Consider the following 24,012-nt stretch of genomic DNA (forward strand, 5'->3'; position numbering starts at 1 on the left):
CATACATCTTTGAAGGATTCAAATACTTCTGAACATTGTATTTCTGTTGCTCTGCAGGGCTGCTTTTCTGCTATCAGAATCACTTTGTAAATATCTTCTGAAAAACACAAATAAAATGCTGCTATGTAACAGAATTCATCTTTCACTTGAAAACCTGGTACATCATCCCTTGCAAGAAAAAAAGTAAAAAGGTGAAGATTGAAATTATATTTCATTTCAGCCTTTCCCCAGGGCATACAAAATGCTTCAGAATATTTCTGAAGTTTTTATGGAGCAGGATGCACATGAAATCTCAGCCTGTGACACAGACCTTCTCCAAACACATCTCTGTGTATAGTAAGTAAGCAAACAAGTAAATGAATAAATAAATAAACATTAAAACAAGGTCATATTTAGGATCTTTTAAGTTTCAGAGTTGGTAGGTTTTTTTTTTTAATTATTATTATTACTGTCACTTTCTGAAAGTCAGTTACATAGCAGTGATTACTCATGAATTCAAGTAACACTAGTGACAGTACTTTGAAAGAACAAAGCCAAGCACTGACATTATACAGATGCTTAGCAACTAGGTGCCCTAACAGATCCAGAGTCTTTCAAATCTGCTTCTTTCAAAGATGTATTCACTTAGATTTTTTAGACTCAGAAGCTGCCTCTACAAATCCTGTTGCATTGTCTCCACAGTGGATAAGGATATCCAGGTCTCTAGTTGGGTGATAAGTGACACACATTAGGTTCTCACATTGTAGCACTGTGAGATCATGGTATCAACTTAGGACCCCTTCCTTCGCTTTCCTATCAGTAATTATGTAGGCATGAAAACATGCATCTCATGTTTTTTTTTTATCAAGTAATTTTTTTGTGATTTACAAACTAGTTATTTGCATTATTCTTTTACTAAATACCATAATCATGGGCTGCCATTCATTTAGCATGCTATATTTCTTTTAGTGGCATGTTTGAAAAATTGCTAGTTCATGTGCATATTATTCAAGATTTCTATAGACACTGGTCAGCCATTTGATATATTTCCACCTTGCTCATTATTCTGACCTGTATTATCAATCACATCCTACAGCTTTTTGTGATTCCAGTTGCTTGCAAGCCTAAAGGACTTAAATTTCATGTTTTCAGAATTGTCAAGCACTGCCTCTGCCTAAAGTTGAGATAATCTTGAATGTCATAAAATGCATGATTCATACAATTCATTTTATTACTTGAAATGTGTTTGATATGAGTCTAGCTGAAATTTTAAATTGAGTCATTTCTCAAGGAACAATATGACTTGTGCAATATAAAAACAGTAAGAGGGAATTATTTTTTTTTCCTATAATTAGTTTGTTGTGTTTTAACCTGGCGGGTGGCTCAGCATCACAATTGTTTGCTCACTGCCCCGACTTCCCAGTGGGATGGAGGAGAGAGATGGGAAGAAAAAAAAAAAGTAGAACTGATGAGTTGAGATACAACTATTTACTAAGATAGAAAAAAGGATAGTAGTTATGACCATAAATATATACGTGAATATATATAACAAGTGATCTACAAGCAATTGTTATCACTCACATTCATTTTGTTACATTCAATTTTTCATTACTCACAATGCTCAGCTAGCCCCTCTGTGAGCAGAAGAGAGGCAGATGAACTCCCATCACCTTCAAAACTTCTGCTAGATTTTATATGGTATGGAATATTCCTTTGGCCAGTTTAAGTCAACTTCCTGATTTTGTTCTCCCCCAGCTCCTTGGGGCTCTGAAGAAAACAAATCCTTCTCAGCTGAAAATAAAACACATAATTATATCAGAATAATAATATTTTTAATGCATTATATGATTATGAAGTAAACAGTGTTAAGTAAAAAATGGAAAATCTGAGTTAGAATATAGAAACAAAGCATTCTGTTTGACTACAAAGTCTTTTTTTTTTTTAATGAATTGAGAAAGCTAGCTTTATTTTTCTGTTTTTGTCTTTTTATATGACAGTCAAAGGAAGTTATGCACTATCAAATTCTCCCTTGGCAGCCAAAATTCTTAGTGTTTGTTTCTGACAGTTGGTGACAAGGCGTAGTTATATTAGTAATATGAAAGAAATATTTCTTTCACAGAATCATAGAATCCTTAGAATTGGAAGGGACCTTTAAAGGTCATCTAGTCCAACTCCTCTGCAATGAACAAGGACATACACAGCTAGATCAGGTTGCCCACTGCCTAGTCCAGCCTGGCCTTGAAAGTCTCTAGGAAAGGGTTATCCATCACATCTCTGGGTAACCTGTTCCAGAGCCTCAAGACCCTCACCATAAACTACTTTTTCCTTATATCCACCCTAAATCTACCCTCTTTAAACTTGAAGCCACTTTCCCCTTTTTTATCACCATAGACCCTGCTAAAGAGTCTGTCCCCTTCTTTCCTGTAGCTCTCCTTCAGACATTGAAAGACCACTATCAGGTTATCTTGGAGCCTTCTCTTCTACAGGCTGAACAGCCTCAGCTCCCTCAGTCTGGCTTCACAGGAGAGGTGTTCCACCCCTTGAATCATTTTTGTGGCCTCCACTGGACAAGCTCCAGCAGGTCCATTTCTCTCCTATACTGAGGACTCCACATCTGGACACAGTACTCCAGGTGAGGCCTCACCTGCACAGAACAGAGGGACTCCCTTGCCCTGCTGGCCATGCTGCTTTTCATGCAGCCAGGATGCAATTGGTTTTCTGGGCTGCAAGGGCACATTACTGTATCATGTCCAGCTTCCCATCTACGAGTACCATCAGGTCTTATTAGCAAGGCTTATCATTTTACTCCTTATCATCTGACTCTCAGAATCAACTTAATGACTATTTTGCACCCTCTATGGAGTTTTCCATATATCAAATAATATTGGTAATAATAAAACATGGTTATTACAAAGCATGCAAGGCCACTTGTACTGGAGAACTGAACATAAGTCTCTGACAAGATTAAAGAATGAAAAAATAAATGAAAAAGTTTTGATTATTATCCGACATAAATCTTCATGTGCATCAGAAACTCTGGCCTATAATCTATTCTGCTGCTTCTACTAGTTTTTCCAGGAAACATACTATTCAGATGTGGTTGTTTTAAAATATTCAGAAAAGTGACTGAAAATATGACTTTTTTTGTAAGAATGCAGGCAAGAAATTTGGTGATTCTTAAATATTAGACTTATATGCACTTCTGAATGTAGCAAAATATAATAATATGTTTAAAGACAGAAAATGAATTAAGTTCCAAACTTATACAATAATCACTTTCATTAGTTCTGCTGAAGATAGTTAATGCATTTAGGACAGTTGTGAAAACTCTTGTATGTGATTCAGTGGCAGCAGATAAAATGGCTCAAGATTCACCATGCTTGGTATTATTTCCTCCCAGCTGCTGTTTGTAATATATGTCTCCTCCTTTTTTAGTGACAAAATCTATACAAAACTGTAGGGAAAATATTTAAAGGTGCTTAGTTTTCTTTAATGTATCCCTTTCAAATTCTTCTCAGTTTCTCATGATTTTTTAAATTCATACATTTTTTATCTTAATTTTATAGTTGAAGGATTAGCAAAGGGAAGAAATACAAGGCAAGTAGCATAAATTATAAAATCTGTCCCTAATGACACATGACTAGTTGGGAAAATAAAATTGTTAATGTTCTAATGAGAACATAATCAGATTTTGTTAATTAAAAAATGCTACAGAATTACAATTTCATTTTAATACTTCATTTATTTGTTTTTGTTTAGCTGCTTATTTTAAAATATATGGCTTATGAAATACTTTTTGAAGTACAGTGTTGTCAGTAGTATCAGATATCATTTTCTGTAAGTGTTTATTATAGGCTGTGGAGGAGACACCTAGGTTAGATCTGCTTCTGGGTAAGAATTATGGCTTAGAAAACAGAGAAGTAGTAGTGTTTATTCCCCTATAGGACTGTTGATTGAGAGGAAAAAAATAAAGATCAAATTGTTTTGTTTAATGGAGAGGGTGTTAACTTTTGTAGGAAGCAAGTAGGAAATTGAAACTAGCAATTTTTCACTTAAGGAGAAATGTATTGTAGGGAAATATTGTGGAGTAAATCTGCCAGGCATCTTAGCACCTCACAGCCACTTGTTCAGCCTCCATAGATGGGATATGGGAGAGAATCAGAAAGATAAAAGTGTTATAACTTGTAAGTTGAGATGAAGACAGTTTACTAGGTAAGGCAGAAACCATTTGAGCAAGTAAAGAAAAGCAATACATGAATTCACTACTTCACATCAACAGACGGATGTTCAGACACTGGCAGGAAAAGAGAGCACATCGCACTTAACAGTTTCCTGGGAAGCACCATCACTCTAATCATTCACTCCCTTGCTCTTTTTTCTTTCCAGTTTTATTGCTGAACATGATGATATATGCTATGGAACATCTCAGCCGGTTTGGGTCACGGTTTTGTCTGCTCCCAGCTCCTTGTGCACACCAAGCTCCTCATGCACTCCCAACTCTTCACTGTCACAGCAGTGTGAGAAGCTGAAATGTTGTTGGCTCTGTACAGCATTGCTCAGCAACAACTAAATCATAAGCATGCTATCAGGGTTATTTTCATCCTAAGTTCAAAAACAGCTACTGGTAAGAAAATTATCCACAAACAAATAATGACCAAAAAAACCCAAAACAAAACAAAACAAAAAAAAACACCAAACAACCCTAAAATGCAAGTCTTATGGGGAACCACTGAGGAAACTGGCATTGTTTAGTCTGGAGAAGAGAAGGCTCAGAGGAGACCTTATTGCTCTCTTCAACTCCCTTGAAGAAGGATGTAGTGAGATGAGAGTTGACCTCTATTTATGTAACAGTGATAGAAAAAGAGGGAATAGGGTTAAGTTCTGGCAGGAGAAGTTCAGGTTGGATGTTAGGAAAAATTTCTCTGACAGAGTGGTGCAACATGGGAACAGGATGTCCATAGAGGTAGTTGAGGTGTTCAAGAAATGTGTAGATGTGGCTCCGAGAAATGATTGTTTTTTTTCCAAAAGCACATGGTGTATATGGGTTGATGACTGGACTAGGTGGTCTTTAAGATTTTCTAATCTTAATGACTCTGTGATTCTATATTTTTATGAAAAAGATAGCTTAAATCCCGTGCAAAGGAAGGTTTGGGTATTAGTAACAGGAAGGATGAGAAGACAGAGTTCAAACATTGTGATGTGCATTAGTACTTAAGTTAGTTAACAAAATCTATTTATTGTCCCTAACATATATTTAAATATGATTTTATTACAGACCAGTACCATTCTGACTTAATGAAGTTAATCAATACAATACATATTTTGCGATTATTATGATAATCCATTAATATGTAAATAGACAAGAAAGAAAAAGTAGCTTATAGAAATAGCACTCAGAAAGTACTTAATCACCCTTCTGTATTTTTTTTAACTTTTATTAATTTGCTTTTCTTTTATTTGTTTTTTTTCTTTGTTTGTTTTCTTCTATCATAGAGAGATCTTTATTTTATTTTATTTCATTTATTTATTTTAAAGTAGCTTGGATTTTTCACTCTTGAATTGTTTAGTGAGGATACTTAGGTCAGAATATATTTGATTTTAAAACTCTTCTTTATAACTGCTTCAGAAATTTGATGACTCTTTAAAAGAACCACTACAGAAGGCCTAAAGGCAAACAGAGAAACAAATTATTGGAAGTTAACTTACTTACAATCTTTTATTCTTTAATAACAAGATGAAAAATCGACAAGACTGAACAAGGGTCATTAAATGAATCAAATAAGTTTGTTCTTCCTCAAAACTTTTATTATCATCGTGCTGATCACAAAACCTAATGATGATGTGATCAAGTGGTCACGCAGACATCAATTTTATTTAAGCTGCATATGTTCTTGATTTCACTAGCTTTTAGAGCAAATTTGTACATTACACTGAATCAATTAAATTGATATTTAAAATAGTTGATTCGAACTACTTTATATTGTCCCATGAATGGTTTGAAATGAGCAACTTTATCTTGTGTTTTGTTGGATTAATTTCTGTCAACATGTTAGCAAAGTTACCTATTTATTTGGTTTTTTTGTTTGTTTTTTTTTTTTTTATAATTCACTTGTATTTCCAATAACTGGAATTACAGGTGAATGAGAATGAGAAATTGTGAGCTTGAAGCAAACATGTTGGCCCAGATGTCTGTTATTAACATTTAAAACTAATACCAGCAATATTGTTAGATTTCATGGAAATATCTTTGTAAATTAGGTGGAAAATAGCAATACTGTTTGAATCCCCATGATAACTCAGATTTACAGCTGTCATGGAATATTCCCAGAAAGCGATAAACACATAAAGTGTCTTTATATGGTCTGTCTGTTGTAATAAGATTTCCTTCTGAATGAGGGAGATGAATATATATCTTTAACTCATTCTCGCTTATTCATTTTTCAAAAGGCTAAACAAGTAGAGGAATTTACTTAAACTAAAGGTTACAACTGCACAGTCAAACCTCTTAGTACATAATGTTCAAAGTCAAGGAAACGTGTAACATATGTCCCTTCTTTTATAGTGACTCATTTATTATTTACTTTTTATGTTTCCTATGCTTTTGTTTTCAGACTAAAGCCTTCCTGAATTACCCACTATTTACTTTGTAACTCCATATGTCAAAGCTCTGACATGCAACAGCATTACCAAATTACAGAATCACAGAATTGTAGGGGTTGGAAGAGATCTCTAGAGATTATCTTGTCCAAACCCCCTGCCAGGTAGGCTCCCTAGACCAGCTTGCACAGGTAGGCGTCCAGGGTGGTCTTGAATATCTCCAGAGAAGGAGACTCCACAACCTCTCTGTGCAGCTGTGCCAGTGCTCCGTCACCTGCAATGTTAAGAAGTTCCCATGCAAATTTGTGCAGAACTTCCTATGCTTCACTTTGTGGCCATTTCCCCTCGTCCTATCACCACACACTGCTGAGAAGAGACCAGCCTCATCCCTTTGCATCCCGCTCCTTGGATATTTATAGATGTAGATCAAATCCCCTCTGAGTCTTCTTTTTTCAGTGCTGAGCAGACCGAGGTCTCTCAGCCTTTCCTTATAAGGGAGGTATTTCACAGCCTTGTTATCTTTGTACCCCTCTGCTGGACTCCTTCAAGGCGATCCCAGTCATTTTTATACTGGGGAGCCCAGAACTGGACACAGTACTCCAGGTGAGGCCTCACCAGGGCAGAGTAGAGTGGGAGAATCACCTCCCTTGACCTGCTGGCCACACTTTTTACTGCACTCCAGGATCCCATTGGCCTTTTTGGCCACCAGGCACACTGCTAGTGGACACCCAGGTCCTTTTCCTCAGAGCTCATCACCAGCAGCTCATCCCCCAACCTGTGCCAGGGCGTGCAGTTATTCCTCCCTGAGTGCAAGACTCTACACTTGCTCTTGTTAAACCTCATCCAGTTCCTCTCAGCCCAACATTCCAGCCTGTCCAGGTCTTGCTGAATGACAGCCTTCTGGCATGTCAGCCATTCCTCCCAGCTTTGTATCATCAGCAAGTTGCTAGTGTGGACTCTACCCCTTCATCAAGGCCATCAATGAAGATAGTGAACGAGCGGACCCAACACTGACCCCTAAGTAATGCCACTCAGTACAGGCCTCCAACTGGACTCTGCACTGCTGATTACAACCCTCTGAGCTCTGCCAGTCAGCCAGTTCTCAACCCACTTCACTGTCCACTCATCTATTCCACACTTGCTCAATTTTGTTATAAGGATGCTGTGGGAGACAGTGTCAAATGCCATGCTGAAATCAAGGTAGACTACAGCCACTGCTCTTCCCCCCATGCACCCAGCCAGCAATGACATCATAGGAACCTACCAGGTTGGTTGAGCACAATCTCCCACTGGTGAGCCCATGCTGACTACTCCTGATAACTCTCTTCTCTTCCAACTGCCTGGAAACAGCATCCAGAACTGTTCCATCACCTTTCCAGGGACAGAGGTGAGGCTGACTGGCCAGTAGTTACCTGGATTCTCTTTTTTGCCCTTATTGAAGACTGGAGTGACAATGGCAATTCTTCAGTCTTCAGGCACCTCTTCCATTCTCCAAGACCTCTCAAAGATGATAGAGAGTGCTTCAGCAATAACCTCTGCCAACTCCCTCAGCACACTTGGATGCATCCCCTCAGGGCCCATGGATTTAAGTACACATAATTTACATATATTATTCAAATATATCTTTTTTTTTTTCTTTTCCTAAGCTTGTCTTAATCTTTCTAATTTTGGACTTGAAGTACGTTTAAGATGAGGTTGTGTGTAAAAAGAAAGAAAATTTGTGACAATTTTGACATGAGTATAATTATATGAACAGTGAAAATCTCTTTCTATTTGACAGAAAAAACTTAAAAATGGCATAACTGTTGTTACAAATGTTGATGAAGATGGAAATTGATTTTGTCAGCTTGGAAGCAAGCACTTTTGATGCCAATGTTCAAAGTTTCTCTCTTTAGTTAGCAGTAGCCAAAGTGATATTAGATTAAGTAGTAACAGGAAATTGTGAGATTTTACTGCCTTGTCTTTGATCATCTCAATAAATGACAGAGACAAAAATATCCACATAAAGGAGGGGAGACAATTTTCTTTTACATTTTTTAATTTCTTCTTGAAACATTTTAAGGTGATGGGGAACAATAAAATTCTAACTTTTACAGGTGAGAAAAGTATTTTCTAAATGTTATATTTTTATTATAGAAGTAAAAAAAAAAAACAAGAAACAAAAGAGATACTAAACAATGCAGCAACTTTTACTGCATTAACATTCTAATGCATTATATGCAAATATGCAAAGACAGAGATTGGCCAGTAGTAGCCAGTGAACAAGGACAACTGCACTAAGACATGACAATTCAGTGTGTATAGGAATAGGAGACACAGCAGATTTATTTTTGGATTTATAGCTAACATGTAATATTTATTTTGCTTGTGCAATGAGAACAGAAGTCTTATGGGAGCAGAATGCCATGATCTGTCTTTAATTGTTCACCTTGTTCAACGCTGACAACATAAAATTTACATTGTAAAAGGATAGCAAAGGAAAATTGGGAAGTTAACTTTTTTTCCTTCTTTTCTGTACCAATCTGAACTTCAGAGATATGAACAGGAAAAGCAGGTTCTCCTTTGGTCTTCAGATAACTTTTACTGTGTACTGTTTTGTTTCACTGAATTCAAATCATGGAGCATCATCTCCCTTATTTCACACATTTCATTTAAAGTACTGGATGACTCTCTTTAAAGCTGGGGGAATCTTTGCTATGTTTACTGCGGTCCTCAAGCACAAGGATAAAATTCCTTTTCTCTGTCCTCAGTATAAATGAAAAATCAGACTTAATGTTGTTGAAGCAAAATGTATTGATAAGGAATGGCTGTTTTCCACTTCCTTCAGGGCAGACAAGAAACCAGGCTCTACATCAGCTTTTGTCTGATTATATAAGCTTTTACCCAACATCCTCCTCAACCCATGTATTTATGAGCAAAGAATATAGAGAAGAAAATAATCATTTTTAATAGATTAATTATATCATTATCTAACTCCCCACATGTCAGTGAACTATGTCTTTTCTGAAGGTCATGAATTTTCTGTGAGTCATGATAACATGCTGATGTTTATAGTTGCTGCTAAGCAGTGTTATACAGAGTCAAGGCCATTCTGAGAGGAGGGCCCAAGGAGCTTGAAAGGAACAGAATTAGGACAGCTAACTTAAACTGGCCAAGGACCATTCCATACCATATGACATCAAGCAGAAGGAGTTTTGAAGGGAGTGGGAGTTCATCTCTCTGGGGGAATAACTGGTCATTGTTTGAGGGGTGGTGTACAATTACATGTGTTACTTGTTACATAAAATTTTATGTATAGTCATATCAATTATCCTTTTCCTTTCCTCTTAGTAAATAGATTTAATTCAACCTACAAGTTCATTCCTCTGCCATCCAACTGGGAAGAGGGGGAGTGAGCAAATGATAGTGTCATGCTCAGTCACCTTACAGCTTAAACCACAACAGATTAAAAAAAAAAAAAAAAAGGTTTAAAACAGCTTTCATTTTCATTCTGTATTAAATAATTTTCTTCTTTCTTCTCTCTCTCTTTTTATTTATTTATCTATTGTTTTTATTATCTTCCTGAAAACGCTATAAGCACTCTGAATGAGCATGGCCTCATTTGGTTTCTTAATGTTTCTTAATTCACCAAGAATGGTAAATAAACTATCATAGGAGATCCACATGAATACATGTGAAGTTGAAACATGATATTCTACTAAATTGCACTTCTACAGCTACATTTTCTGAAATACTAAAAAGTTTGTAAGTGAAAAGGTGCTGAAAACAGTGGCAATATTTTCAAGTTAGGAAATTTATTCATATCCCTTTGCTTAATTTTATAATTAAATTCTGAAGGTTTATAACATATCTAATATTTCTTTGTCATTGTTTAAGTCTAGTTTGATTCTTAAAATCAGATCAATTAAAAATCAAATCAATTATTTTTACAAAGATTTGTCCATTTAACAGCTAATCTTGTGGGACTGAGTCCCATAAGCACAAATTGAAAGGCTGCAAGTTAGGTACTACAATTTATTGATAAATTAATGTAAATAGAATCTCAATGATCTCCTGAGATAAGAAGAATGGAAATCATAACATCATATTTATTAAAGGCACTTTCAGATTATTTTTTTTTACCCTACAACCCTATGCAACACTGCGTCCTTTGGCATCTTTCCTGCTGCTTTCCTTGAAACCTCTGGTGAGGGCCAGAAAGGTGACAAGATGTCCTGAAACAGCATTCATTCCCAGATGTAAATGCCACTCTGTCACTCTATTAGACATCATGCTATTCTGGTTTGGCAGCAGAGGTTAGGAATTGAATTGTAAAGCATTTATGATTCCAAATAATCATGGAGGGAAGAAAAGCATATTCACTTCCCTATTTCAGTACCACCTTGGTTTCCCTGTAGCCTCTGATGGGGACAATGCCAAGGAGTTTCTGTTTCTGGGAAATAAATAGCAGGCATTATGTAATGAAGGCAGGCATTATGCCATGTATCTTCCAGAAAAACAGAAAATTGTACGGGCAGTGCTGGGATGGGTAGTTCACTCTCTGTCAAACAAGTGACTGGAAACTACATCCTGATAGATCCTATGCTGAGAAATTAGTAGGACTTGCCAGCACTTATCCAGCATGTACCAGAACATTAAGTAGTCCCAGGCTTCTACTTCTCTGTCTGATTTTTGCCTGGTGCAGAATTTCAGCACACTATTGACAAAAAGTACATAGTTTCTTCATCATGTTTCCTTAAATTTTTCTGAATTGCTGTTCCTAGTTTGTATTTTAAAGATAGAGTGATTTTGTCAAAATGAAAGACCTATTCAGCAAAGAAAATGCTATGTACAATTTGTGTTCTTGCTTCTAAATTCTGTCTCATTGTTTTCATGAAATGTAATAGAGGAAAGAAATAAAAATGAGATTGTCCTTTGTCATTTAATACAATTTATAAATGAATAGAACTCACAGGCAAAATAAAAATGTCAAATTTTGTGAGACATGTTTTGATAGATGTGAAAAGAAGTAAGCAAGATCTATAGAAGTGCTATGAAAACAATCAACAACATTACATTCATTCATGAATATTGGTTAAGGAGGATATCTCCTCCGTACAAATAAATAAATAAATAAATAACATATCTCAGAAATAAAACAGTTGAATGAGTAAAAATCAGGAGATATTCTAGTTCTCCTAACAGAAATAAGAATTTCCTGCAATAGTTCATAAAATGCTGATACTCTATATGTGTAAGCTTAAGCTTACAGCTTAAGATGTAATCTTCATTACAGTAAATTCCATATTGGGATGATGACAACAACAACAACAAAAATACTATAGACAATACAGCCACATGAAACAGAGTGCAGAACTGGTTAAAGAAAAGAGAAAAAACAGGTCTTTGAGGGCTCTTCTGCAGATCAGGTCGAAGAGGAATTTAAGAGGAATTAACCACACCAAATTAGCTAGGAATGCATTGTGTGGTTTGGATAATTCCACAGAAATATTCTCGTATTTGGTCTTAATTACATATGTGTACTGGCAATCCCACTGCACAGTCCTCTTGCTATTTAATACAGTGCTTTAAGGATGGAGTGGCCTAATTTCATTCTGAGATGGCATATATTTCACAGCTTTCTACATGACTGCTGTGTTATGACATTTTATGTGAACATGGAACAGTCTTAGTTTTGTTTTTCTGTTTGTTTGGTTTTAGTTTTGAATTTAACGACAGCATCCAAGGTTACAGTTAACCCAATATCCTGGTTATCTTCCAATATGCATATGCACCAAACCAGCCTCTGCACTTTCTGACCTCAGCATTTCTAGTTACATAGAATCTTTTAGATTGGAAATGATCTTCAAGTCCAACCATGTGCCTAACACTGCAAGTTCATAATTAAATAGTGTTCCTAATTGCCACATCCACACATCTCTTGAATAACAGCAAGGATGGTGATACCACTGCTTCCCTGGGCAGCTTGTTCCAATGCCCAACCAATCTTTCTGTGGAGAAAATGTTCCTAATGTTCCTATTTTCCTAATGTCCTCATCTATAGCAATTTGAGGCTTTTACCTTGTGTCCTATCACTTGTCACAAATAAGAGAAAGGGACAAATATCCTCCTCTGTGCAGCCTCCTTTCACATAGCTGAAGAGAGCAATGAGGTCCCTTTCTACCTCCTCTTTTCCAGACTGAACAATTCCTCTTCCCTTATCCACTTGTCGTAAATCTTTTTTTTTTTTTTTTTTTCCAGTATATTCACCAGCTTTGCTGCTCTCCTGTGTACATATTTGAGCAACTCCATGTTTTTCTTGGAATGAGGTGCCCAAAACTGAATACAGTACTTGAGGTACAGTCCCTTCAGAGCAAGGTACAGAGGAACAATCATTTCCCTATTCCTGCTGACTACATTATTTCTGATGGAGGCTTGGCTATCATTAGCCTTCTTGGCCACCTAAGCACGCTGCTGGCTCATTTTCAGTCAGTTGACAAGCAGCACCCTCTGGACCTTTTCTGCTGGGCAACATTCCAGCCAATCTTTTCCAAGCCTAGACTGCTGCATAGGATTATGGTGACACAAGTGACCTGGCACATTTGTTTTCTTGCTCTTTCACCCAGCATCCAATAAAGGATCATCTAATCCCTTTCTTACTTATTTTCATATAAAAAGATTTTTAAATTGTCTTTTACTGTAGTAGCCAAGTTAAGCTCTAGTTTAACCTCCATCCTTCTAGTTTTGTCCCTACATAACCTCACAGCATTGTAGTACTCCTAATTTTTCTCACTTTTCTTCCAAAGATCATAAGCTATGTTTCCTAAGTTCCAGAAGCTCACTTCTGCCAGAATTCTGTTTGGGATCCTAAACCTTTTTGTTCTGTAAAGTAAGGAGGAAGTTTTATTTGCTTTTGAAATATACTATGCTCTTATACTTTATTCAGAAATCATTTAAAGGAAGGAATGACAATTTATATAAAAATCTCTTCAAGAAGCAAATCTTCAAACAAAAAATGTTTCAACAACTGTTAGCACACTTTGTTGTGCAATAAATATTAAATTATGTTAAAGGAATTAAACAAATGTGGAAATGTTACTACCAAATATACATATAATACCCTCCTCCTCCTTTATCCCATTCTTTCTTCACCAGATACTCATATTGAAGTCTGTCAACCTTAGGCAGCTACTAAAAGTTATATTAAGGATCGATTCAAACACAGAAATAACAGAGTGCCTATGTAACGCATATGGATTTAATTCCATCAATCAAGTAGATAATTTATTTGCATGTATAAAGCAACCTACAATGCTCTATTTGTGAGCTACTGTGGTTCTAAATATTTAGTATAATTTTCCTTTAACAGAGAGGTAAAAAATCCACAGAGAAAATAAAGGAGGTTGTGGTAATATGAAGAGGAGTATTTAAAAGAGGCAGCCAGGATGTTTGTCCTCCTCCTACTTTATCACTAATACTACAGAAGGTTTTATGTGGTGGTATCCTGGACTTCAAATTAAATGTCAAATTCAATTTCCCACTGGAAAAATGAAGTTTGTGACTGCCGTTAGAGGACCAACCTGGCAGCACAATTTCATAATTGGTATTTGCCCTGATACTGAGTTAAAATACAGGAAGAGCTGTTATTTGACTGCAGTCATACTTACTCTTTAAAAATAAACAATCCACCTCCAGCTAGACTTAAAACACATTTGGTTAAAATTAGAGCATTTAGCAAATTTAAATGGCTTTGTTTAAAGTCCTTGTGAAAATAATGGTAAATACACTGTGATAACAGATACAAACCTCCCTGATGGGATCGTGCCACCAGTTATGTCTTTATATCGCTGACATTTAGCTCATATTAAAATTAGATTTGTGAAAGAAAATGAGGAGGTACTTATTCTATTTAGAGCATTTTATTCTTTTCTTCCCTATTCAGATAAGCCTGTGTTTTAATAATGAGATTTCTAACCCACTTTAATAATGTACCATTATATCTTAGTGAGCTATCTTCCATATAAGTAATAATAATGAGGTATGTTTAAATATAAAAATGCATCCTTAAACATCTAGACACTTTTAGTGCTGGTTGTAATTAGAAACTTAAGAAACATGTGCAATTAAATATGCTTATAAAAAAACCCACACAGTAACCACTATGCATGATCAGTCAATTTGTTGCATCATTAATAATCTTCAGTATGACAGTGTTTCAAGTGGAAAATAGCAAAGAAGAAAATTGTTCACATTTTTAAACTACCATCAGTTTTAGATCAACAGCTAAGTGTTTTAAGTCCCATTTGCAAACATTTAAATCTGTGAAAATTTAATTTCCAAGCATGCATTTTCAAATTTATTTAAATTTAATATCTCAATATTTCTAAAAACTGTTAAAACAATTTCTACTATCAATTAAAAAAAATTTTCTATCCTGAGATCTTGTAACTATTTCTAATATTGTTTATTTCTAATATTAGAAACAACTATTAATTCATCTATTCTAACCACCTATGCAGTATTTTTTTTTCCTTACTTGCTAGTTTGAGATTTAAATATATATCTACTTTTAAAATACAACCAATGATAATGTTTCAAAAGTCTTTTGTTTGACTGGAGTCTCTTCAGCTTTCGAAACTTTTATCTTAAATTAAAGATATAACCCTTTTGACTTCAAATTTTTCAGTAATCTAATCTGAATACCTGTGCAGTAACAACTTGATGTTTATGCAAAATCATTGCACAATGGAGATGCACACTTGTTTGCATCTATCTACATCTACCTCAACTTAATATCATAGAATCATAGAATCACAAGGTTGGAAAGGACCTACAAGATCATCTAGATCAGTTGTCCTCCCATTACGATTGCTACCACAAGCTATCACTTGGAGAACACATTCTTTCTTCTTCCTTAGATAATGACAACAAATGACAGAAAAAAAATCACTCTTGTTGGAGAAGCAGAGTCATTTTTTGCTTACACGGATATTTTAAAACATATTTTTTGAAAATCCATTTGATTATGCATCAAGATAAAAGAAAATAAAGTAAAATAACTAAATTCAGACTTTATATGTCAAAATCAGTCTTGTTATCCAAACCTGAGGACTGAGTTAATGTAAAAATTGCTAATGTAAAATGGCTAATACAGACAGTGACTTGGAAATCAAAAATAAGAAGTAAGGGCAAGTTTCCTATAGAGTACTGTATTATTATTACTTTTTTTCTATTTTGAGGATTGTCTAGGAGAGAGAGATATACACACTGACAGATCAATTACATGTAATCTTTCCATACAAGACTGCTCTTTGTATTCCCCATCCTATCCATACAAGAAACAGCCTTTTCTGCTTTTTCATATACTTTTTTTGTACCACTGTCTTGGCAGGCTGGCAGCATCATATAAGGTTCATATGCAGAAATTAAGTGGTTACTGTACTCTACTGGAGCCTGGAGGCACATGATTGATAAAGAGAGTGGGATTTCATGTATTAGGAACAGAAAATTTGTTGGTCACTTTCAGGTGCATTATTGAACTCTGTAGTGAACAAAAGACTGTTATGTTAAATTATTTCTCTGGAGGAAATTATGAAGAAGTGGATTTACAGGTCCAGAGACTGTGGCTGGTACTTCAGAGCATGATATATGTGAAAAAACTGCAGTTTTTTTACATGCTTGTGGAGAGAACTGAGTGGTGATGCTGTTTTGTGTTATTAAAATGCATAGTGTCATTAATCGGGCAGTTGAATTAAGTGGAAGGCTTATGCAGTTCTTGTTTATACAGGTTGATATAATACCAGATGCAAGTGTTGTCAAGGATATTTATTTAACTGCAGACAGCTGCTTTCTTGGCACTAGCTGGCTACTGCAGAAGACACCAAGATGAGCCATTCCTCTTACACTCTAGAGGTAGACCTACTGAGTATAGGAGTACTCACTACTGAGCACAAAGCAACAGAGGGATGATGATGCTATTATTGTTGTCCTTAATCCCTCTGCTTGGCAAAGAACTGATAGCTTCCCAATGTAATTATTTTGGCAAATGTTATTAACTTCCAATATAGTTTAGAAATAAGCATGTTTGTCTGAAAAGAGTAGAATACTTATTTTTCCTGGAGTTTTTGGTTGTAAAGAAATTGTGTATATTACAAACTACATAAGATGAAGTAAGTCATTAATGTCACCTCAGTTTTGTTGCTGTTCATCCCTGAACTCCTCTAAATCCATATGTGAACCTTATTAAAAGTGCTTGAATATATTTCCTGAATAATTAAAGCAAAATACTGAGGAATGTCTGTCACAGAGGAAGAGAAATCTTATTTCAAATCCATTAATAGCAGTTAAATGACCAGTCGAATTTTTTAGGCCTAGGGAAAACTTTCATACTGCATTGAACAAACAAGAAAAGAATGACATCATTCAATATTAGTAGCCTACAAGTTGATTGAAGAATTTAAAGTAGCTGTCTCAGCTTCTGCTGCAATCATGTTTCCATTATGGTTAACAAAATTCTAGGTTATTCATCTTGCTTCAGAAAAGCTATAGCAAATGGTTTGAATGCATTTTCTTTCAGGTTGCATATTTTTCTTTTCTGATGAGCAAGAGCTTATATAACTAATTTATGAACTGTCAAATTTTTCACCATTTTCATCTTTACTCTTATGTTTCTGCTACTTATGTATGATTAATACTGATGCAGATAAAAGCAGATATTGATGAGTGTGTCATACATGCTACAAGCAACCAGAGAACTTAATAAGTGGTAGTTATGAACTAATATAGTTAGTAATGGACTTCCAGTCCAGGTTCTGATGAAGTCAATTTGTGCTGCAGTGCTCATCCTTTAGCAAGGAGGAACAGCAAGGCTCTTTAAAGTGCTTCATGCACAGCAGCATATGAGCTGAAGTTTAGGAAATGTTATTCTCTCTGGCAAATTGGTAGAAAAATCCCAAGTAATTAATTTAGCTGCTTTTCTTCTTAGAAGAGTTTATCCAGTAGGTATATACTGACCTTATAACATGTCCATGGAAGTCACACAGTAGTACATAGTAGTACATTCTAAGCAACCAGTACATAAAGGTCTACTCTGAGCCTGAGCAGTACTAAAATCTTTTTATGCTATATTCACAAGAATGTAGTTAAACAGCAGCACCTCACTGTTGCTAATTCAGAGAAGATGAGAATTGTTTCTGGTATCTTCATTTTCTCTTGAGCAGATTGATAATATTTTATACCTGATTTGCAATAAGAATCCCAAGTTGTTAGCTCCTCTAACACTATTGTATGACCTCTGGAACAATTCAAAAATAAAATTATAAAATTATATATATTTATAAATAAAATTCAAAAATATTAATTTATATATTGAAAGTCCCTGTTCACTTGCCAGGAATCACTTAACAAGAAAAGGTTTCACTGTAGAATAAACTTTTAATATTGTTAGCAGTAAATTAAGTGTTCATAAAACAGCTCAGAAATTGTCTTATGACTCTATGAAAAATTGTGCTTTACTAAATTTTCTTTAAAATTTGTTGAACTTTGTTGAAAATAATTGATCTTCCCTTGGGGTGATAATCAATCCTGAAGATTTCTTACTGTTTACATTGGCTTCATATCATTCCACTTTCATTTGTCCTATAAGAAATTCCACTGACATTTCATTGTAAATGTGTCTATGGTATGACTTTTATCAAATATTAACTTAACATAATTACATTATATTTAAACCATTTTGTAAATAGCACTGTCAAAGAGACCCTGGACTGAGAAATTTAGTTCTTTATTGAATGCAAGAAAGAACATGAACTCAGTAGAGGTTATTTACATTCTATCTAACCAGAGTCTGTCATAATCATGGTCTAGTATTTAACTTCATATGTAAGTATACGATCAGGGAACACTCAATAGTCAAACACTTTGTAAAAACTTTTGAGAAAACTACCTCAACTATTCATTATGAACTTTGAATCTTAGCACCTGCTTTTCTAAAGCCTCCAGTACTCCATGGAGTGAATGTTATCAGTCCTGACATGCATGAGAGCAAGGTAGTCTGGCTGAATTGCTGACTGGAAATTCAATTCTCATCTTCCAAGTCCTATCTGGAGTATAGGTTGTGCAGAGTGGGACTGAGCCTTCAGTGTTGATTAGAAGTTTTTATTTCAGTTATATGAACAGTAGGTCTTCAGTTAGACCACAGACGTTTTCCAAGAGTGTAATGATCCCTTTTAGAAAGCCTAGTCAGTGAAACTTAGCTCATTACATTTATTAATTTCATAGCTTTTCCACCTTCAGTAATCATATTAACAGTCTAGTTGCATTTTAGGGCATCCTCCAAATGTGAATAAAAATATTAGCAATATTACTTGAAATCCTGAAAGTATATTTGTTTGTTTAAGGATAGAGTAATTCTGTTACAGACATCTGGGTGGCAATAGTTTAATTTCTTACTCTTTTAAGTTCCTGGTCTCATAATATCATATACAATATCAGAATTGCTTATCAATGATTCCTTCATCATTATCTGTGAATATGGTGTTTTGTTTTGTTTCAAAGGAAATGAAAATTATATAAAAATTATATAAAAGAAGTGACAGGGCCTTGAGGTTTCTACTAATACATAACTAGTACATGAAAAATAAATGTTATATAGCAAACTTTATATCAGTAAGTCACATTCTTACCTCTGAGCAGTATAGTCACTGCAAGGAAAATACTTTGAGAGAGGATTTGGATTTAAGTAATTATTTCTTTCATGTTGGTTCAGATAAGCTGATAAATAGGTATATGATTGAAAATGAAAATGAAGTAGTGATTATGGACGAAAGCACTTTGATATCAGTATGAGAGTACCTTTGATAAGAGGCATAGAATCATAGAATCATAGGGGTTGGAAGGGACCTCAAGAGATCAATGCCAAAGCAGTTCCCTACACCAGGTCGCACAGGTAGGCGTCCAGACAGATCTTGAATATCTCCAGAGAAGGAGATTCCACAGCCCCCCGGGCAGCTTCACTTCTTCATTGTTTTAATTAAAAAAACATGAAATCATAATTGTTGCACATAAATTTATCCTAAATACCAGAAAACAAATATTAAAAATAGTATATGCTGTTACTATTAAAAAGAATATGAGTTTACTGAAAATACAGTACATAAATATTTCTTGTGTTGACAGCATTGCCTTAGTACTCACATTGCAAGTATTCACGTAGTTTTTAAACAACCATGAGACAATATCCACCCTTCCACTACTCCCTCCAAAAAATCATTAAAATATGTCTTAATGAACAAAAAATGTTTTAATAAGTTGTTTGCAGTCAGAACACCTAATTCAAAGAAATTCCAAAGCAGTTCGGCCAAAATTCTGGGCAAAACAAATAAGTATGGAAATTGAAAACCAAATCTTATAGAGAACAGATGAAACCTATTAGATAAATTACTTGTTTTACATTATATGCATCAACTATTTTAGATCACTGATTTTTACAAACCACCAGGAGGGAAAATCTCTATCTTCTGTTTCCAAAAAAGAAGCTCACTGAATCTGTATAATTGGTGAAGAAATCAGAATCGGACTGCATATCTCACTCAAATCATGCTATGATGAAAGTACAGTACATCTGTAGAACATACCATATTTTAGACTACTTCATTTTCTTTAGCGCACTTAATTACAAACAAAGTCAACACACTGTTCCAAACATGTTAGTTAGAATTTTTTTGAGTTCCAAATTTATAGCTCAAATGAAATGATTTAGAAGTTATTTTCAGCAGCATCTCTTGCTTAGTAGTGCTTCCTCTACTCAGTGAATAATTATTTTATTCTATTTATTCAGGGTTAAAAAGTTACTGCTTGTTTTACAACAATTCTAGGTTGGAGATAGCCAAGACCCAAAAAATAAAATCCAGAAAATTAAAAAGATTATAAAAACTCCTTGTATGTATGTCCTTAAAGAATGATTCATTCTGAAGAAAAAGAACTTTCTTACAAAACTTGCAGAGTATTCATTAACTGCTTATGAAGCAAACCACATTTATTTATGTTATGTTTACTTACTTATCTATTTCTTAAGAAAGAATGTGCTTTTCCTAATTTTAGTGCAGCTTCTATCTTTTAGCTGTAACAAAAGAATTCTTCAGTCACAGAATACATTAAATGTCATCCAGATATCAGATAAAAGGCATTGATTATAAATAATCCTGGAGTATATCCCTTCATTAATTGTAGATCAGAGATCAGAATACATGCAAGCATTTCTTATAATTCATAACTAATAATGAAGGTTTCTAGGAAGGTAAACTTTTAAAATGTCACAAAGTGACATGTATTTCCCCTTGCTTATTTTGCTGACAATTCTACTGAGATAAATGAGCATAATTAGACAGCAAATATCTTAACAGGATTGCCAGTGTCCAACATTCATGACTTCATTCATAGCACTCTGTTTCTACATTTTAATATCTCTGTGTAATAGGGATGAAGTTCATTTTACCAGTGACTGTCAAGAATTGTTTCATATAAGATGTAAATAGCTATTTTTCTTGGCTCCTTGTTTGCTGCAAGTTACCATAATTCTGTTGTCATCAGTGAATCTTTCATTAACATATATATCTTCCTTTTCTATGGAAACTAAAATTATCATGTTTCAAGAATTCAATGAGAAATTTAGAGAACTTTCTCTTTCATTGCGATGCTCCCTTTGCTCAGCTCCAATTATTCTCCATCCTATTTCTATTCTACTGATAATAACATTTAATGTTATTTTTTTGTGTGTGTGATTGAATAGCTACAGCAATACCTTGTTCTAACAGCAACATCATGGTTTAGTGATGAAAAATTTGGTTTAGTGTTCCCCATTCCCCAACAGAGAAATCACCATGTTAATTTGTAATTTTTGTGTTGCACCATTACAAGAGCAGCATAAGAGTATTCAGGAAAAGAGAAAGTTTGGTGGAGCTGGGGATGAGGATGAGGGGGGAGGCTGTGCTCTACCTTCGTTAACAGATACGGCCATAAGGGAAAAAATTAAATATTAATGACAATACTTATTTCCCAAAGGCCTGGACAGCAAAGAATGCTGAAAGAGATAATTCACTAAGCAAAGGAACACAGTGGCTGAAAAGCATATTATCACTGAAGTGAAAAACAAAGGCAGCTGATGTTAATAATTAATTGAGGAGGTTTCCTGTGGAGGTTTAGATTTAGATTTAGTCTAGTGCTACAGACACTGTGTGTAAAGTCACTTGACTAACGTACTGTTATGTTACCTTTCAGAGAAACTCATATTAATGTGTATTAATTTACATTAAGTTTGCTTGACAAGAATTACCTGTAAGAATGTAAAAATCCTAATAAGGTTGCTGTCTTTTTTTTAATCTGTGTTGAAAGCTGTACCTGTATTGTGCTCTATAAACTAAAGGTGGCAAGTTACATGTTTAGACTGTTGCAGGAATAACTACCAGCACCTAAATAGAAGCTGTCAACTTGTACTCACACTGTGACTTCTGTATATGCATATGTGTACATGCCTGTCCCTTCATGCAAAGGAGAGACTGTCAATGTATGTTACAGTTTGAGCTGCTCAGAGGGAAATAGAAATGGAATAATACAGCAGGAACTGTCTTTTACACTACAAAATTATCTTTTCTTTGAATTTTCTTTCAAACGTTCTAAACTTCTCCTCTCTTCATTTTCTAACACATGGGTTTGGTGTCCCAAAACAACTACTGTGGCACATTACTAAGCACATAGTCTGGAGGCATCATATTTTCCCCTAAAGAGGTATAACGGGTAAACAAAGCTGAATTTTCCTTTGTGACTCAAGGATTGTGGGTCAAGGGAATCTCAAAGGCTTCCTGAAAAGATATGACTAAGTGTAGGAAATTAACTTTATGCTTGCAGCTTGATGTTTTTCAGTGATCTATACTCTCAGTCAATGATATACTTTCAGTCAATGATCTATACAAGAAATATACTCATGTCCATACACAACCAGGTGAAACTCTTCCTATTTTGATCATTGGACTAGAGGTGTTTTCCAACCTTAATGATTCTGAGATTCTATGTTTTTGGACTACTAATGTATTAATATTACTGATAATATATAAATATTTAATAATATTTATAAATTTACAAATAAATAATTAGGAGCACAGAGATCAAAGGTGTAGTGTTCCAAGGTGTGCGCACTAACCAAAGGGCAATTAGAAGAAAAATCTTGAGTAATGGTGGAGAGAAATGAATATGAATAATATGTTCTGCATGGATGGTGCTTACTTCAGATGTATTAATAGACTATGTGCACACTGGAACGGGAACCTATTCCAAACCAAATAGCAATTAGTAAAAACGCCTGAATTTTAGAGACAATTATTCTTTTGTTTTGTGCTTTCTAAAATTCTTTATAGCAATTATCAACATCCTGCTTGCAGGCAAAGAACTCATGCTAAGCTTGTCTTTTTGGAAATTCAGAACTGAAATACACAGACAGCTTTGGGATGATAACCATGCATAATATTCAAAGCACTGCCACAGCCATTTTAGCTATTAATGCAGGTGACTACTAGAACAAGGACCTCTGAGTATCTGTCAGACTACTTGCCCTTTTGTAGAAAGAGTTATTTGGAACAAGACTTTTAATTACATTAGGACCAGTTTTGTCTATTGAATTGTCTATCATACTATTGCAAGATATTTTTAGTTTTCTTAACAAAGATTTGTCTTTGTCCAACTAGGCAAAGCTTTAATGAAGAAGCATCAACACGGCTAACTATCACACAAAGAGAGACTGAAGACCTTTGCGACCAATGATGTGGTTGTCATGGAAACTGCTTCTGTTTCTGTCACTCACTGAGTGTCTTTCAGGTAAATTGAGACAAAAACAAGAAAACTGTGCTTACTATTTGAACTGCAAGCAGTCATATGAAGAAGTAAAATCATGCCAGAGAAGATAACATCATTATTAAAACCGTTTGCCTAAGTGGTGAAATTGTAAAAGATTAAGAGATTTACAAGTGTAGCTCATCTTTATTTTATTTATTTTATTAGATAAACCTGAATAACATTAAAAAAGAGATAAAACTAAGTATCTTATTAAAAAACAAAACAAACAAAAAAAAAAACAACACAGTGCTAGCTGTATTATTAAGAAAGAAAAACAAAAAGTAAAATCATTAATTAGCACAATGCTTTCCTAAAGAGTAACAAATACAGAATGCTTCACATTGACATCTGTGAATTCTTACCATGCTTAGGCTTTAGAAAATAATTACTAGGTTGTTTTATTAATACAGGGTGTGAATTATTGATTGTGCTGATATTTGTCTGTGTAATAAATGTATTTCTTTTGCAAGTTTTAATCATGACATCAGCTTAGTTGGCTTTATCTTTGCTAGTAAAAAAAAAATTAATCAAGAATCATTTTCGCTTATGGGAATATGATATCGAAATTTTTGC

General features: G+C 34.7%; 1 protein-coding gene across 1 annotated transcript in view; it reads left to right on the forward strand.

Annotated features, from left to right (window-relative positions):
* CNTN5 (contactin 5) overlaps window positions 1-24,012 on the forward strand; it is a 551,533-nt gene that overhangs the window by 236,054 nt on the left and 291,467 nt on the right. Inside the window, exon 3 of the mRNA XM_065730018.1 lies at window positions 23,292-23,421. Coding sequence (XP_065586090.1) covers window positions 23,364-23,421 — 58 coding nt within the window. The 5' untranslated portion in view covers window positions 23,292-23,363. The remainder of the gene's footprint in view (window positions 1-23,291; window positions 23,422-24,012) is intronic.

This window comes from Cyrtonyx montezumae, unplaced genomic scaffold (assembly GCF_038088225.1).
Source record: "Cyrtonyx montezumae isolate F1298 unplaced genomic scaffold, pur_monq_1.0 scaffold_12, whole genome shotgun sequence".
NCBI lineage: Eukaryota > Metazoa > Chordata > Aves > Galliformes > Odontophoridae > Cyrtonyx > Cyrtonyx montezumae.